A 19,723-nucleotide genomic window follows, 5' to 3' on the forward strand; every position below is an offset into this window, starting at 1 on the left:
AGCCTTATTTACTGGGACTACAGCTTGTACATAACTGTTTTGCTTAATGGACCTGAACCAAGTATGCAAATTGCTCATCAGATCTTTGGCTCAATGTTCACTTAAATGTGCTCAAAGCATAAGTTCTGCGAAACACTAAGCACAGAAAATGACACAAATAGTGTCAATTTGGTAGTTCCATAAACTGTGATAAGCCTAACTATTACAGGATTCTTAAGTCTAATGACTCAGCTACTCATTACTAGAACAGATGCCTCCCAGATCATCCTAACTAAAATTCGGATACCCTAAAGTATAGCATTTTCCTAGCTAAAGTATCTGCTGGGTCTTTGCCTGGATGCATTTAAATGACAAAAATGTGCATGACATTCTACCTATCCAGGTTGTCATAACCAACAAATCTCTAAAAGCTAAATTGATTGTAACTATTTAGATAGCAAGGAAGCCTTACTAAAAGGTGTCACAGTCTCACTTCCAGAGGGAGTCTGCCGTTAGATGACTCAAACAGTTCACACTGCTCAGTTCTACTGAACATGTTCAAAAATAGAATATTTCCTCCCCCTACCGTTGCTCTCCTACCAGCTTATACAAGTGTTTTACCCTATGATTTCCCCCTATGGCACCCCATTCAGCTTGTTCCAAACATCACCAGTAAACTCGAGACATAGAAAGAATGTAGACCAGATTTCTCTCAGCCAAACACCTGTCTCCTAGTGAAGCGGTAAAGAGCACCTCACACCCTCTCACCATCTTTTCTGCTTTCCAATGGCGGCTTCTTTCCAAAGACTCCAAGCAACTATTCCTGTAAAACCAAAGGCTCAGAGAGGCCCCGCTTCCCCCAAAGACTGGTACTACAAAAAAAGTTCAAGTTATTTTTTAGTCTGTAATTGTACACAAATATTAGCCATTGGAAATGTTCTTTAACTCATCTAGATTCAATTAAATAGCATGACCTTAAAAGTAAACTTCCAGGTGTAGCGAGCCTTGAAACAACATATTACAAGGAAGAAGCCACTGAGCAACATGGGACAACATTTAACACACACACACACACACACACACACACTTATCTAACACATAACAGTCTATGGAGTGTAAAGTAGGGCCAGGGTAGAAATAAATGTTTCCAGATTCTTAAGGGTACCATACACTATACAATGTGGGAGAAAATGCACACGAACTACACCATGTTTCTCTGATTGCTTCTCCAAAGCCTGCTCGTTCAGAAGTCCTTCAAACTACTTAAATAAGCTGTATATTACAACAGAAGTGGAGAAACACCACCATGGAGAAATCGTTATTTCTCAATAACAAATTTCTGGGAAGAGTTGCTGAACACGACAATGTCTGCATTTCAGGGAAGGGCATCTAAGACCCAGGTATTCTGACTGGGAGAATGATACACCACCTTCTAAAGAGCTGGACACCATCAACTAGAAGAAAAGAAATGCAAAATGCTGAATTTACCTCTGGATAGTTGACCCAAAGGGTGATGTTTTCCAGGTTTATGTAGCAGCCCACCATCTGGTTAGTGTAGAGCTAGATCCTTTGGGTTTTTTCACTTTTACTTTGTTTCACTAAGGATACCACAGCAAAAGGCTACTGTCCGGCCTCCCTAGAAGGAATAACTGTAATAACGTGCTCATACTCATCCAATTAACCTCGCAGAAGGCTCCCTTCATTGAGGCTTAATATCAGGCAAAAAAGTGTATGTGTATAAAACATGGAGCAAATGTAAATATTTACACACACACACACACACACAAAGTAGCCATACTAACTTGGAAGCCATTTTCTGGTTACGTTGAAAACTGACATAGCAGTTAGGACACAGATCAAAATGGCATGAAGAATGAAGTAAAACAGGCAGTTACAACACCTACACTAACTGCCACAGAGCACACAGAGTCACAGAGCCTGGCGATCACCATTGTAGGGGCATTTTTTGGTTTTCATATTTTATCTATTATCCTAACTGATGGTTAAAATCATTTCATGGGAACTAGTGAAAAAGAAAAAGTACAAGAACAAAAAGGATAAGGAAGGGAGTAATAAACTGTTACTGGGGACTGATACTTTTTCATTATAAACTGTGATGTTTTAAATTTTTTATAATGCACACATATTTCTATAATTAAAGATGGAAATCTATAGAAAAACTGAAGCACTTATATTCACAAAAATAAGGTTAACATATAATTCTCACAAAGAAATTATTTTAAAGAAAAGAGCTCTAAAAGTATTACAATAAAAATATACGATAAATCTCTTCAGACACCTACGTCAGAAGACAAAGGTACTGCTTAACTGCATAGTTTTATATCCTTCTATGTAATAAAAGAAACACCTTACCATAACACCTTAATAGACAAAGAGGATATATTCCAATCACACTTTTGTTAGTACCTCACCTGTCAAAGGCATAAGACTATAGAGGCAAAAAAAAGATACATCCTTGCACATGAGCTATGAGGAAAGAACAAGAGATTAATGAAAATATCAGTGCTGATCAGTTGTACCAAGAAACACTAAAATAAGCATCAGAGAGTCATAGAGCAGAGGGAAAAAGATGAGTTCAAGTTTAGCAGAAGCAGAAAAGGGACCCAAACTAGTCTGAGGACCAGAAAGGAATCTGGAGGAGAGAGAGAATGAGCGAAAACACAGGAGCACACACGCCTGCTGCCTGCTCACTAGTTCACATCAGGGCAAGAGAATTTCCAGGATCTAGAAAGCATCAAAGACAGACACTGACCTTCAGCAATTGCCGGGATGGCCTACAACAACTACCCCCAGGCTAGTCTCACAGGAACTAAGAAGAAAACACCATCATCCAGGCACTTTGGATCCATCTTCAAGAAGCTTATCCTCAAGAAGGGATAAGGTGACATTTACAAGTAATAGAAACACAATACAAATACTAGGGGGAAAATCTATTTCCACCAGGGCAAGCTCCAGAAGCTTTCCTTCACAAGAGGTGGCATTTGAGTTGGACCTTGAAGGATGAGTGGAAGTTTGCAAATACGAATAAGTAAACATCTGTTTTTGGCAAAAAAGAAAGAACAAATTACATCAATCATTAAATACATAGGAAGGGGTGGGAATAGGAGGTGAGGCCAGAGAAAAAATTAAATTTGAAACACACTCTTTAAAATAAAAAAAAACGATGGACCAGGACTAGCCCTTCCAGAGTCAGCTTTAGGAATGATCCTCAGGTGATTTCAGAATTTCAAGGTGATTATCAAAAACCACGTTTTCCTTGAAATTCCTCTAACAGGGATAATGTATACAAACAGAAAATTTAAGATTAAAATAGAGATGGATACCAAGCATGTTAAGCATACTAATCAATTCAACCAATCTACACCTGAAATTTGCAGGTATCCAATTTCTCCATTTTAATGGAAATAAACAGATTGGACACAGAGGTGAGGTAAAGAGGTCCCAATGAATAGAGAAATAAGAATAGAAACGGAAAGAAGAAAAACTTTACATGATATAAATTTGCTAACTTTGGTTGAGCTTAACTTCAAATAAGCAGGTAAAAAGAGGCTGACAGAGTCATAGGGTGCATAATTTATGAAGGAAAGGGTGGGTACAAGACTGCTATCACAGCAAGGTGCTTTGCAGCCGATTTCTACTTCATGTAAAACTTAAAGCCGATGGCAGCACAAGATCAGTATAATTAGTGGACCAAGTCACGATTCTATTAAAAACTGTTTTATTCAGGTAAGGTGCTTTTTTTCAAAGAGAGCAAGCAAAGCATACAGACATGAGCAAAGTAGATTCGATTAATGAAATACTACAAGAATTTCAGCGATTAAGAAGCAGGGATAGAGCAAGTTCATTACAGGGACTCGTGGCCCGCAGAGCCCCTCACGCCTTCAACAGGAACAGGCTGCACCGTGCTCTGCGAACTCTAATTCCAGCCCTAACTGAGAGCCCATAATTTCCTCCCCAGCTTCAAGCCCAAGGTCTGACACAGAAAGGCCTCAACAGGTATCAATCACTAATGGAAAGGAATGGGGAATATTATAAAACCAAAGACCTTGCTTACTTTCAATTCATGAAATGCCACATGTGCCTCCCTTTAACCTATGAGACCCACCCGATTTGTCAAATAGTTTGATTTAAGCCCCAGCTGAAATGAACCAGAGTGCACAGCCCATACCCTGGTGTGATCTTAAGGTTGGTTATCACAGAACTGAAAAAGAAAGAAATCAGGTGAGGGAAAACAATTCCTAATTAGAGGAAAAAAGTGTCACATCTTAGTGAAACACCTGACACTAACACAATCTGATCATCAATTCCCAATCTGATTAACGTAGTCACCCCTGTTCTGTGGATCATATGGAAGAGACAGAGGCTGTGAATTCATGTTAAAACGAGCATACACTTTAAGACAAACTCCTAGAAACCTAATATATGGTTTCATCTATGTAACCTTATCCCAAGTAAATGAATGTCTGTTAGGTTTCTTATTTCTTTTTTGCTTTTCAACATTATGTAGTTCAGAGATCTCTCCTGCTACCTTTGAGGACCTGGTAAGCCCAGCGGATGCCAAGTTAAGAAAAAGTGACCTACAACAGGAAAAGAGCAGAGCTGTTCAAACGCAAACATCCCAGTTTTTTTTCCCACTATCACATATTTCAGAGTGAGAAAGACATTTACTAGGAGAGAAAGTCTGACCAAAAAAAAAGGTTAAGAAGTCTGAGGGCAATATCTGTTCACAAATGCCAATAATCTCTATAGTTACCGAAAAGTTAGACACTAACTACACTTCTGTCTTTTTATCTACCGACCTAAGTACTTATTTTATATCCCATGATTAAATCAAGTATACAAAATGCTGAGACAGACAGGGATATATTCCAAGACTTGTACTCAAGAAAATCACCGCAACTTCATGAGGTATTAAAGGGAAAACACATTTAAAAACTTCTATTATTTTAATCTCCCTTAAATCCTTTCTTTAGTCATTTAAACTAAATTTCATAACATGCCAATTAAAAATGACAGGAAAAAACTAAAAAATGAAACTTCAAAGTACTCTTGCCACTGAAACAAATCTCAGTCTCAGGAAATACCTACTTAGAAGTCCTGGGCGGAGGCTGAAGTTCAATTATCAATTTTATATGAGAGGCTTACACTATGCAGCAGCCTTCAAATTTTCCTGCATTTTGGTTGAACAGTCCATCCAGCTTCCACCCCTTGATTTCTGCTCTTGACCAATCTTCACATGCACGGAACAGAACTTACATAAAATGTCGCACGTATGGGCTGAAGAGTAACAGGCATGGCAGCCTGGAGCCATTACTTGCTGAAACCCCAAACCACAATGCTCTCTTCCCTCCCAAACCCCCAATACTGCCCTATAAAGGGCTTTTCTCTAGGATTTTTCTTTTTTCTTAAAAATCAATAACTCAGGCTCAAAGTTTCCCTATGTTATTGCCTTTATATGGAAGAACAGCCACACAAAGCAGGACATCACAAAGATAAAGAAGTCAGAGCTTCTCTCATGAGCATCACAAAAACCCCATTCCACCCTTCCTTAGTATTTGTTGACAGATCTGCTTTTTACAATGGTTAATGGCCCCAGAAAGCCAAGAATTATCCTAGAAGTACATATGAAAGAACTTAACATTTCAAGAACCTAAAGAAAGTTATTTTGGAAGTGAGAATTATCTAACATTTCAGTACACATGACACTTTAGAGACCTTTACTTCTTTCCATGTACACAGATTGACCAAGTGTTCATCTTTTTACGCAAATCAAACGATTAGCTGGCGTACATCAGGCATGAGACTTTTTCCAACCTAATTCACCGCAGAAATGCTGAAGAAGTGAGGAACTTCAGTGAGCTCAAAACTCCACATCATTGCACACTATGTGCAAAATAGGACCCTTAACTCCCCAAAATATGAGACTCCTTAAGATGTAGTTTTCCTTATCTAAGGTTTCCAACAATTCCCATCAATGATTATTTTGTCGATTTCTAAAGCTTGCAATAAAGCACAGTTGCTCACACACTCTAACAATATAATAAAACTTGATATAATAAGTTCAGATAAAAACAGTGTGCCCAATCGGTTTATTTTGGTATTTACTAGCAATATGAACCACATTAAATCACTCTCTCATTTATTGTAATTACTAAGCAATTATGTGACAGACACAGCACTAAGCACTAGAGATAAAGTGACAAAAGAGACCTTACAGCCTTATGGCCCCCAAATCACTACCTAATTACAAGTAAGGAAGCAGTGAGTGTTAGCAAAGAAAAGTCAGTGGTTAAATAAGTTTCCAACTTCGAAGGCAATGTTAGTACAATTACAATGTGAAATTCTAAGTTGGCTAACAAAGATGGCTAAACTTAGAATACTAAGAGGTTTCACCGTATTCATAATAAACAAGAAAAATTCTTTATACAAATCATCTGTGATGATTTATTCCCTCTAGTATCACCACCACCTCTGTCCACAGATGTGAGCTTATTAGCCTAATAGGTTTGCATTCTAAGACACACCACCTTAAAGCTGAGAAGGCAGAGGTCTGAGATGACAAGAGAGGATCAGGAATATAAATCAACACATCAAGAATCGAGTTCTTCTGCCTACCAAATTTGACCTAAACTTACACTGATAACTTAGCAGAAGTAGCCCTTTAGAAAAAAATCAAGATTTCATAGAGGAGCACAGTGAATGTTTAATATTATTTTTTGGCTGAGAGCTAATCATATAAAAATCAAAGAATAATGTAAATAGATAGTTAATAAAGCCTGTTTCTTACAAGAAACCTCATAGAAGTACTAATTCTTGGAAACGATCCCATTTTTAACTATATTTCTCAGCATCTCTAGAGATTTTAATATACTGGTAACATGTCTTCTTTCTTAATTTTGCGAATCCAGTCACCCTGCAGATATCTGATTACTGGATGCCGGGACAAGCAAGGCTTGGGGATGCTTTTTGCTGTGAACAGTGCCAAAAATATTTACACTTGAACAAATACTTGGTGAGTACTCAAGACTAACATCCACAGAGTAGTTCTGAAATGCAGTAGAGTGAGGCTGCATTGTAATTCTGTCCTTGGGGATCCAAGCTGCGGAAAGCACATATATAAACAGGTTAACAGAGACGCAATAATGGATTCTTCTGATAATCCATTAATTAAATCGCCTTATTACGAATGCCACTTTTTGGTATTACAGGTAGGTTCTGGGGTATTTAATAGTCAGGTTAGTCCCAAATAGAGTAAGAAAGCAAAGAAATATAAATGCTAATTAAGACTACCTTTGCTCCAAAGATGGTGAAAATATTTGTCCAAAGGCTGATTCAGAATCACAAGGCAGTACTTCAAATTCCCTATTAAAAAAAAAAAAAAGTAAAATAAAATAAATAAATGAACTGAGTCTTTTGTTCCACTAATTTGAGTCTGGGATCATACTCTACCAGGCCAGATTTTCAGTCTGCACAGAGCTAAATTTGAACCACAGCTAATTTCTCATACCTTAGTTTTAAACGACACCACAGATTAACTGGATGTACTTTATTCCGTAGGTCCATCATATTACTATATTACTGAGGAATTTTTTATAAAAACAATTTATCATAAAAGCAATTGAGTAGGCTTCTTTTTGTAGGGGGTGGGGAGCAGAAATGCTCTTGATATGAATTCTCATCCTTATGATATACCCATTACTCTGATCCAGCTACCCTTCTACCTGGCTGGTCTGATATCCTGACATTATTTACCAAGTGGTGTGGGTCTACTGGGTGTGTATTTTCACGTTCATTCTCACTTATTCATATTCTCTCTTTCACTCTCTTTCTCTCTCTCTGCCCCTACCCTATCTTGAACTCCCCAATGCAAAGCTTTGTCATGTGTTTTCACAAAATCCTACTGGCTCTTTTCAGGACTCTTTTATTCCAAGTTTTTAAGATGATGACACTCAAAAGACTAAGAAAGATGGAGAAAAGTTACTTCTCCAACAATCATTCCAAGCCTTTAATAATGTACTGTAAATAGTGCAAAGCAGAATGCAATCAGGCTGTCGAAAATCTGTCACTCAGCTCAGACCAAGCATTCCATTTCATTTATGGAGAAGAAATGTTTATTTGGTGATAAGAAAAATTAATTGTTTTTTTTAAGCTATCTCAGAGTCAGAAATGGAACAAGATAAGGAAATGAAAAGGGGATGCCATCATCCACAGCAAACATTATTAAGTGCTGATTATATACCAAGCACTAAGAGTACAAAGAGGAATACGATTACAGGGTATCTGCAAGATAAGACATTTATAATAAAGACGATTTATTCCACAATACAATACAAGTATATGAGGAGTGCCAGGCAACAGATAAATGAGTATGGCAGGAGTTCAAAGCCTAGAAAGTCAGTAAGGTCTAGTGTCATCCAAGAAATCTTTGTGAAATGTAGCTTTTTGAACTTGATCTTAAAAGGGAAAAGAAGTTGGAGAGAATAAAAGAAAGTGCATTCTAGCACGGAAAACAACACCCAGGAAGCCACTCTCCTTTGCCCTTAGGGTTCCTACACTGCCAAGTTTCAGAAGCAACGCCCTAGTGACATGAACGTGGGACACTAATACTAACATCATGGATTCTAGACTTACTATTTAAGATGACAGGGGAGTTTAAGTTGAGGCACCAGGAAGTCTTTAAGAGTGATGCAGAAATGAGTTGTAAAAGCAATGTGTGTATACTTAGGAATCATCCATACAGAGATAACAGCTGAAGGTCAACAAGCAGCCTAGCAGCTAAGATATTGCAAAGAAAGGGCAGAGAGAGAAAAGAACAGAGGATGAATGCAAGATCGTAGTGTTTTGCTCACCATCGTGGAGGCGGAGGAGACTCAACGATGAAAAAAGGCCAATGAGGGTGGAAAAATCTGGAAGACAAATCTGAAAATTCACAGAGGGAGCCTCAAGATAGTAAAGGGAACAAGGAGTTAGTAAACTGTGAGGAGAGATGCCTCTTAAAAAATAAAAAGTGAAGTGTGACAAACGGCGGGGGTGGGGGGGAGGTAGCAAAGTCAAGAGCAAGTATTTTAAATATAGAAACAATCCTATATTCTAGGAGGAAGAAGGAAGGAAGAGAAAGAAAGACAATGATCCATTTATTCATCTAACAGGTACTTAGAGTGCATGAAGTACTCTTGCTCAGGCTCTGCTCGAGGCAGCAGTAAACAAGAGAAATGGAGCCCCCTCATCAGGCTTACATCCTATGGATTAAAACAGGCACACGAAGACATACCATAGAGACACACAGAAGTGAGGGAAAGGTAGACTATGGTTGACCTATTTATAAGAAAGAAAACAAAAACAAAGTGAAAATACAGAAGTAGAATGGAACGTGGAAAATTTAAAACTGCTGTAAGAAACGGATTACAGGAGCTCACAATCCCCAAGTTTAAAAATAAGAATTCAATTGGGGTTAACTAACAAACAGGTACATGACATTTGAACAGGTACATGACAGGCCTATAATTTTAGGATTTTTCCCACCAATTCTGGGGAGTATAAGTAGGAGTAGGAATAAACAAGTAAGACGGTGGTGACAGCTGGCTTGAGAATTGGCAAAACCACTGCTCAAGAGGTAAGGGGAATCTAGGATGCTCATTTGGGTGGCATTAGAGGGAATGGTTGTGGCAGGGACCAGTAATTGCCTCAAGATGTTCTCTCTCCACTTCTTTTTTTTTCTTAAAGATTTTATTTTTTCTTTTTCTCCCCAAAGCCCCCCAGTACATAGTTGTGTATTTTTAGTTGTGGGTCCTTCCAGTTGTGGCATGTGGGACGCCATCTCAGTGTGGCCTGATGAGCGGTGCCATGTCCGTGCCCAGGATCCGAACCTGAGAAACCCTGGGCTGCTGAAGCAGAGCGCAGGATTAACCCCTCAGCCATGGGGCTCGCCCCTCCCTCTACTTTTTTAACAGCAGAATCCTGAGGGGTTTTTTGTTTTGTTTCTTTTTTTGTTGTTGCTTTGTTTTGCTTTCTGTTTTATGTTTTACTTGGCATATTACTGTCCAGGTGAAAAATCTAGATATCCCAGACTCCTTTGCAGCAAAATGTAGTCATAAGACTAGGTCTGGCCAAGGAGATGTATATAGGAACTTTATATGTTACTTCTAGGGAGTGTCCTTAAAATGGAGGCAGCTTTTCCTTCTGCTTCTTTTCTGCCTCCATCCTGCCATCCGGAGCAAGGATTGATGAATTCACTGAATGAAATTCTAGCAGCCACCTAGGATCATAGGAACAAAAGCAAAAGCCTGAAGGAGCCTGGGTCCCTGATGACTCCTTGGAGCCTCCATTCCAGCACTCCATTGCCTGCCTCCAGACTTCTTTTATGTGAGAAAAAAAATTCTATTTTGTTTAAGTTGATATTATTTCAAGTTTCACTATTCTAGAGAGAAATCAAATTTTTTTTTTTTTAAAGATTGGCCCTGAGCTAACATCTGTTGCCAATCTTTTTCTTCTTCTTCTCCCCAAAGCCCCCGAGTACACAGTTGTATATTCTAGTTGTAGGTCCTTCTACTTCTTCTATGTGGGATACCGCCTCAACATGGCTTGATGTGTGGTAGGTCCACGTCCAGGATCCAAACTGGCAAAACCCTGGGCCATGGAAGCGGAGCTCGCGAACTTAACCACTCAGCCATGAGGCGGGCCCCAAAAACAAATTTTAATTAATAAAATGATCATAGTCCAGGCTGAGTTAAGGTAAATGCAATCTAGATAGGAATTGCAGATGACTTTAAAGAAGAGCAGACAAGCATCAAAGCGCAGGAAGGAAAACTTTCACTCACTCATTCATTCAACACAGACGGAGCATCAGCATAAGGGATTCATAGCTGGCACATGGTAAGTGCTCAATAAGATGTTCATGGCAAGGAGCTAATAATTTAGATAAACCAACACTCCATTTATCTTTGACAAGGTCTGGACTGCTAAAGGAAGCTTTCAACCATATTGTACATGTTTAAATGAATGAATAAAACTGCTTTCTGTCACTGAATCTCCGATATAGAACTCAGTAGTTTTGTGGCTCAAAGAGCAATCTGATAAAAGGAAAGCACATTATTATCCACGTGATCGATCCTCTAAACCAATACTTTCATTAAGGTAATATCTGTGAAAGCACTTTTGAAAAGAATGAAGCAGTATGAAAATATGCAGTACAGTTATGATTTACTAATGATGTTATTAATGATAATTAACTAATTCAGCTATTTCTATACATAACACTCATGTTAAGCTGGTTCTATATATAAAGTTATTTAGGGGCCGGCTCCGTGGCCGAGTGGTTAAGTTCGCGCTCTCTGCTGCAGCGGCCCAAGGTTCGGATCCTGGGTGTGGACATAGCACTGCTCGTTAGGCCACGTTGAGACAGTGTCCCACATCCCACAACTAGAAGGACGTGCAACTAAGATATACAACTGTGTGTGTGGCGGGGGGGGGGGGGGGGGGGTTGGGGAGATAAAGCAGAAAAAAAAAAGATTGGCAACAGTTGTTAGCCCAGGTGCCAATCTTTGAAAAAAAAAGGGGAGGAAGATTGGCAACAGTTGTTAGCCCAGGTGCCAATCTTTAATAAAAAAAATAAAGTTATTTAGGCACTAGGATCTGATTTTTTTTTTTCTAATCTAGTTTAGTTTTCTAATAGGATCTGGTATTCTTTCCTCTTCTAATCTAGTCTCCTCTGGAATTATAACTAGATGAAGTCAGTTTGGCATTTATTTTACACTCCCAGCCCTCATGATTACTAATCCATAGCAGGTTGCACAAAAAGTAGCATCGAGAACCACCTATTCTTCCTAACTAGCTTATGGGAATCTCTCAATGCAGACATTTCATCACGTAGCACTCCACATCACTCTCAGGCACTGAGTCACAGGACACTGCCTCTGGCTCTAAATGTCCAGGAATTTAGAAAAAGAGAGAGAGTCAGGAACCATGGAAGTATGGAAATTAATAGGCTTATTTCAAGTATTTCTCAAGCTGTCACACTGATGCCATTCCTGGGCAACACAAAAAGATTAAGAAAAAGGCTACGAAGAACTTTTTCATTATGCTTCAAAGGCTACAAATTTTTAAATCAAGTGTCCTAAGGCAATCTCAAAGAGAAATATAGAAACAGATGGCAGGCTATCTAGTGTAATAGTAACAGAACATTTTCATTATCTAAAAAAATGTATAATGCACTCCATTTTAAAGAACAAAGAAACATATAGACCTGTCTCAACTCTTGAGTCAAAATCCTTGAATTGCTTTCTCAAAGGGGTTTGAGTTACAGAAGCAGATGGAAAATCTGACCCTGGATGTATCAAAACCAAAATGCTCCAAGATGCGTGGAAATCCTGAATTAAGTACAAAGTTCCAAGTTCATGACATGAAAAGAAAAATGAAGTCAAATCATCAGTCTTGGGCTAAAAAGGGAAGAAGACCTCTGAAGGTTAAGAACTGTTAAAAATCACAAGTTCAGATGCTAAAAACGGTGGGAGGGGCATCCCACATCTCTGTCATTGTTATATAGCTCTCTCTCTTCTGTTATATATACATATATATATATATATATATATATATATATATATATATAAAAGCCCTGCCTCTTTGGACAAATGGCTGATTCTGTGATTGGGAAAGGAAATATACAAGATGAGCCTGGACCATCAGACAGTGCCAGAAAGAAAGGAAGTGCTCCCCCAAAAACAAAACACCCACATTGATGAGAATATGTCAAAGGGAAACAATAGCCAACTCAAAGAGGTCCAATGGCCCAATGGCCAAAACCGGAACAACCTGAGTAACAAGATAAATAAAAAAGTACTGGATTACAATCTAAAGTACAGAAATAAATACCCATGAGTCAATACTGATATAATAAAATGACTGAGTTAATTATTAAAATAGGGGGAAAGAAACAAATCTCCTAGGCAGAAGAATTCCAAATAAATCATGTAGATACTCCACCCCAAAGAAGGGAAGCATAGTTGTGGACTAAACATAGTATGGTGTGAGCTGCACATAGTAACTTCCTTCCAAAGAGTACAGTATGGAAAGGGGGAAAAGCTCTACAGTGGAGAAACCTGACAAACACTACCTCAGCCAGATGATCAACATCAACATCAACAGTCATAAATCATGTCAATAGGATGTACCCTTGATATAATGTGATGATGAACATAACACTCTGTCTTCTTCCCAAAATCCCATAACCCTAGCCTAATCAGGAGAAAAAGATCAGACAAATTCCAGTAGAGGCACCTGATACAATATGCCTGGTCAATACTTCTCAAAACTGCTAAGGTCATCAAAAACAAGAAAAGTCTGAGAAATTGCCACAGCCAACAAGATCCTAAGGAGACATGACAATTAAATGTAACGTGGTATGTTGAATGGGATCCTGGGATAGAAAAAGGCCTTAGGTAAAAACTAAGGAAATCTGAACAAACTATGTAACTAATGGTAATGTATCAATATGGTTTCATTAACTATAACAAATGCACCCTACTAATGTAAGATACCAATACAGAGAAAACTGAACATGGTGCGGGCTGGGGGGAGGCAGTATATGGGAACTGTCTTTACTATTTCCCAATTTTTCTGTAAATATAAAGCTATTTTTTTTAAAAAAAAAATTAAATCTTGACAAGAGATTTTCACATATTGAGGTACATGGGGTAACTGGCTCGGCTTGAACTAAAGAGCCTGCCTCATGGCCTATCAAACACACACTGTACATCTGCTTAGAATGCTCTCTCTCTAGATAAGAAAGCATCCTTCCCTCCTACGCCCTATTAGCAATGCCCAGATTAGTCCCTTTCCTGACATCAAGGTCATGTGGACCTGCTAATTTGCCAACTCAATACCTCTTTGAAATTTTGTTGAAAATGTATCCTGGGTGTGTTTTATGTATGTTCTTTGTTCTAAAAAGATATAAGCCTGTACTGAAACCCATGCTTTTCTGGAATGCCTTCTAAGGCCTTCCCAGGTTATAATCCTCACTCTGGGTCATAATAAACTCACCCCGATTCTGATTTATAGGTTGGTTATGGATTATTTGTGTCAGCAGTCTATTAATTTTTTAAAGCCCTGGGGCAAAAAAAAAAAAAAAAAGAACTGAAAACCATTCCATGAAGTATTCACTCAGCAATTACTCCATGGAACAAAACTGTCATTAGAGCCCCAAAGTATGTTTGGATTCAGGTATAAAGCCAAGAAAAAAACCCACTGCACCAGAAGGCAAAGATAATTCTATTCCATCTTTGGAAAACTATAATTATATCAAGGTATTCTTTTAATTAAGAAAGTAAAACAAGGACAACAGAACAGCAAATCTCCAGAAAATCAATTTCTTTCTATTTCAGATCTCTGAGCATGAAAATTATTTGGATTCTATTCAGAGGTAGACCCTATTCACATCTCTAAATCAGTGATCTCAAAAACTCAGTCATGCAACTCAGGAGTAAAAGGTTTAGGTGGGGTTTTTTAATTAAAAAGAAAAAGAAATTAAGACAATGATATTTAACACACAGACGAGCACCAGTACCTCGCTTGTCCTTGCAGTAGATGGCCATGGGTTATCTATTATACCTGAGATCTCCTAAGGAGAAAGTGCGAGCACCACACAATGGCATGGGCAGTGCACCCGTACTCATTTCCCCTCCAGCAAATTAGGATGACTTGCAGTTTACCTATGCCCAGTAAAGTAAAATTACAGATTTTTACATAAACTAATCTTCACCAAATGGAAGAGTAGTTTAAAAATATTCTTCAACACATATTAAAGATAACACAAATTCTGCCAAAGCACAATCATACAAGCAAATGGCAGAACTGATCACTTCTAAAACTGGCGCTCAACAAGCTTCAGATACAATCTAACCAGCTCTGACAAGAACTTAGTGGCGGGAGGGAGAAGAGGAGGGAGGGAAAGAGAGAAAGGAAGGAAGGGGGTGCAGGAGGAAGCAAGGAAGATTATAAGAAGATATGAACTTTGGATTTACAATAATTATCACAAATGATAAATCTATCCTTCAGTTTATGAAACAGTGGATCTCAACCTCAAGGTATATATCAGAATCACAGATTAAAAAGGAGAGAAAAGTCACTCCCCTTCCTAGAGATTCTGATTTAACGTGCCTGCAGTAGGGCCTGTGCATCATTACTTTTTAAAAAGCATCATAAGAGAGTCTAATGGGTAACCAGAGTTCACAACGGCTGGTACGGTGCCTTGAGCTAATGACAGCAGAAAGCCACCATAAAGAGCAAGACTACTGAAAAATACTGTTCATTCCACCTTTATCGGTGTCAACAGTCTATTAATCTTTTTTAATTGTTTTCTGAAAAATTTATATACATATCACATAACAGTTATTTGTAATTTTTATAAATAAATGGTTGCTTTTTTCTTTAACTGATATAGTATGAGATCAAAAAAGGATTGAAGACTAGTACTCTTAAATGAAAATACACTGAAATAAAAGACAATTTACAGCAGAAAAAAATTACTGAAATTCATTAGTAAGTTATCAAGGGTTTATGATCTCCATTTAAAAAAACTGGAACTCAGATAAAATCAATATTAGCCAACACATGCCACTCATTATAAATAATTGTTATTTTGTCAGAAGACCAAAGACCATTATTATGAATCTCTCATCCCTAAATATATTTCAATTAAATAGTGAAAACTCTAGGGCATTGAATTTCATTTTCATGTTGCACAAACTTCCGTATTTAAGAGCAGAATTTTTTTTTAAGTGTGCACAGGGAAATCAAAACTGTCAAGCCAATTCATTCTTTGAGGAATTAAATTGCATGTGGACAAAGCAGAACTATTAAAAAGCTCTGAACAAACACTCCATACCAAAGTCTATTAAAAATAACCGAATTACCAATGGACTAAGAACTGGTAAGTCATATACAAGAAATTGCTTCAGAGAAAGTAAACAAAGAGTAGACATAAATAGATACTTCCCCAAAAAAGCTCTCTCAGTGAAGAGTGACCATTCGCTATACCCCAGGTGCACCCCCTTCCCTTGGCAAAGTGTCCTGGTTTGGATGATAAATGAGATGGTCACCTACCCTACATCATCTTCAGCTTCTACCCCATCTCTCTCTCTCAGTCTTCAGCAAAACTCACTTTAATGCGGTTTTCATCTCATCACCTCCTAGAAATAACTACTGTCAGGGTGATTGATGACCTGTTATTATAAAATTCAACAGCTACATCTCAATTCTCATCTTGCCCAACATATCTCAGTAGCATAACAGAATAGATCACTTCCTGCATCCTTTTTTTTTTTAACAAAGATCCTTATTTTTTTTATTTTTAAAGATTGTCACCTGAGCTAACAACTGTTGCCAATCTTCTTTTTTTTTTTGGCTGCTTTTTTCTCCCCAAATCTTCCCAGTACATAGTTGTATATTTTAGTTGTGGGTCCTTCAAGTTGTGGCATGTGGGACGCCAGCTCAGCATGGCCTGACGAGTAGTGCCATGTCCACACCCAGGATTCAAACCAGCGAAACCCTGGGCCGCTGAAGTGGAGCGCGTGACTTTAACCATTCAGCCATGGGGTCAGCCCCACATCCTTCTTGAATCAAGTTCTTCCTTCACTTCTTGGTTCTCCTCCTATCTGACTGGCCACTCCTCAGTCTCCTTTGCTGTGTACTCCTCATCTGCATAGAAAGCACTGAATAAATATTTGTTGAGTTGCTCTTCCAACTCTGACTTCAAATCCATTTATAATAAATTGACTCCAGCTACTCCTTCTAATAATCAAGTGACTCCCTCCAGTTTGCTAGGGACAAATGGTTCTATACTCTATACAATCCCTCACAGAATGAAATAACACCCCCATAAAACACAATGGCCCTTTCTGGGTCCTGGAGCCCTGAGTACTTCTCTTAAATGACTATTACACAAAATGTTCTAGGAAGGACAATAGAAAAGACAGCAAGAAAAACCAATCATCTTGCCCTAAAACAGCTAAATGGTGTTCCGATCATTATAACTCACAAAAAAACTAAAGAACCTGGAGATGGTCCACAGAAGTACAACTACATAATTAAAGAGTCTGGAAATACTTTCTTTGAAAATAGTTTAAACCTTTTTAAGCTAAATGGGTGTTTACATTTAGTACCTATTTAGGAAACAAAGAAATCCATGTAAGACGTCATTGAGTTCTACAAACCTGGGCATATATCTAGTTATTGTGCAAATAGATTCTGAATGGGTTAAATAAATTTCCACCTAAGAGCATTACCTCCCATGATGCAATAGCAATGGGTCTATCCAAGTTCGGTAATCCTGATATAAAAACTATGCCACTAAAACAAAATGCCCCAATAAATTCTCACAGGAATCCACACATGCTGGAAATGCATGTTAGTCAAGAAAAAAGCACATTTTGTATTTTATAACTAGTAAGCTTCTATTGTGTAAGAAGTAGGGGGAATAGAGAAGGAAGGTGAACTCTGACAAAGTGTTGAGTCTTTCTTGATATAAAAGAAGGATATACCAAGAAATATTTTCTTTCTTGTTCTTAATAAACACATTCTCACTATAACCCAAAGGAAGGAAGCTGAGTTCTTCATCTTGGCACTGTGACACCTCTCAAGCTGCTGACAGAGTTCAAACCTGCTCCATCGACTGTCCCTTGCCCTGCTGACCTGGGCCACAATAAAGTGGGCTTCCTGTCAATCAAGAAAATCAATCGGTACCTAGCAAACCGTAGATGTAATGTCATAACCCTAAGGGTTCATCATAAAGTACTACAAACAGAGTCCATCACATGGGTCTTGACATGTTGACAGCTAGGCCACAACAGTGCTCACACTTGAAAAGTCGGTTCAGAATGTTTTCTGAAGGCAGAATCCAGATAAGCTGGGCACGTGTTTCTAAAACAAACAGAGGGCCTACCTGTTCTCCTTCGGCTCACTTGCCACCTCAATCCATTTCCACCCACCTCAAAGCATAGAATCCCTTTCGCTGGCCAGCAAGAGAAGGAGGGCAAAAGAAGTTCGACATGCCAGTAAATACTCCCTTCTAAATACCTCCTCCAGACCTTCTTCTTGGGTTTGGTTAGTCGGGTGAGAACTGTTTGGGGGATGGGTAGCGCTTCAAAGATTTGTGGGCTTCACACGTAATAATACCATGAATAAATAATGACAATCAGAGACCTTTTCTTTTTCTTCTTTAAGTTAAACAGGATTTGTTTAAATCCTCAAGAGACATACCAATATTTACAATCAAAATAAGTCCAAATGAAGCTAAATTGGGATACAGTCAAACCACAGACTGATGTTCTCTGAGACCTCTAGTTTGTAAGGACAAAACAACTGACATTTACTTAGAGTTTCAAAGTTTACTAAGCACATTTACTGCCTTGTTAAATTGACACTGATGACACAGCACACTACTATGTGATCAAAGGACTTATGAATAAAACAGAAGTCTTTCTGTTCAACCTTTTCTTTTTCAAGAAGAAAACACATAGATTTAAATTCAAAAGAACCATGCACATACCATGAACTAATTCTGATTACACATACGCAGTCCACCATATCAAGAGGCAAACCCACACTGCAGGAATCTTACTAAAGTCAAGGTAGGTGAACAGTTTTATCTCGTGGGCACCGTGGGCTTCTATAGAATTCAAGAGGGACTTCGAACTTTGACACCAACAAATGATCTCCACTAGGCCACAGGCGAGCGCTCTGAGATCTAATCCCCACCCCGCCCCCCCCCACCCCACCCAAAGAGGAAAACTGTTAGCTGCAACACAAAAATAGAAGGGAGCATTAGTTTTACCTGTTAATCTTTTATATCTATGTATATAGTACCCTGTGCTTATATTATCAAAAAAAAAGTAAAATAAAAGAGTTTAGCTAGGGGGCTGGCCCAGTGGCGCAGTGGTTAAGTGCACACGTTCCGCTTCTCGGGGGCCTGGGGTTTCGCCGGTTCGGATCCCGGGTGTAGACATGGCACTGCTTGTCAAGCCATGCTGTGGTAGGCATCCCACATATAAAGTAGAGGAAGACGGACACGGATGTTAGCTCAGGGCCAGTCTTCCTCAGCAAAAAGAGGGGGATTGGCAGCAGTTAGCTCAGGGCTAATCTTCCTCAAAAAAGAAAAACCAGTCTGGCAAATGGAAAGAAAAGAACACTTCCCAGGCAATGTGCCCCACTCCAAAGATGTTGGCCAACAATCTTTAAACACCACGTTGGAATACACCAAAGAATCACTAAAATAATAGGTTATTTCAGTTTCAAGTAAAAATTAAAAGCAGATAGTTTGTGGAACACTATCTAGCATTCTTTCCTCCCAAAATATTGAGTAATTTATGCAAATTAGACTAAGTAGATTTAAAAGTTTTTTTTTAAGAAGCTAGAGAAAGTGACTTACAACAGGATTCTCAAGACAGCAAATGGAGAATGCAACTCCCTCCACCTTACAGAACAAAGTGTAGGGGGTTTCCTCCATGGAAATACATTCTGGAGAACTCAGAAAACACTGTTCTTCAAAGCTTAGGGTAAGACTTTTATAAATCAGCATTACATTTAAGAATTTATCCACGTCCCAATTCCCAATTCTATTAGTATTTTCATACTTCTCTCACATAGAACATTTCTCTTCATCAAGAGTTACCAGAAATGAACATAGAAAGAGGTGTAGCATGTTAAAAGCAATTACCTTAGCAGAATGCAAATG

The 19,723-nt window shown here is 38.5% G+C and overlaps 1 protein-coding gene across 4 annotated transcripts in view; it reads right to left on the reverse strand.

Moving 5' to 3' along the window:
• The window catches only part of TPK1 (thiamin pyrophosphokinase 1), a 316,777-nt gene that overhangs the window by 243,237 nt on the left and 53,817 nt on the right, over nt 1–19,723 (reverse strand). For 2 of the 4 annotated variants that reach the window (XM_070616678.1, XM_008522610.2), the window contains one exon: nt 7,291–7,362. The exons of the other annotated variants lie outside the window; for them this stretch is intronic. In XM_070616678.1, coding sequence (XP_070472779.1) covers nt 7,291–7,362 — 72 coding nt within the window. The remainder of the gene's footprint in view (nt 1–7,290; nt 7,363–19,723) is intronic. 4 annotated transcript variants of the gene reach the window in all.

The sequence above is a fragment of the Equus przewalskii genome, chromosome 4 (assembly GCF_037783145.1).
Source record: "Equus przewalskii isolate Varuska chromosome 4, EquPr2, whole genome shotgun sequence".
NCBI lineage: Eukaryota > Metazoa > Chordata > Mammalia > Perissodactyla > Equidae > Equus > Equus przewalskii.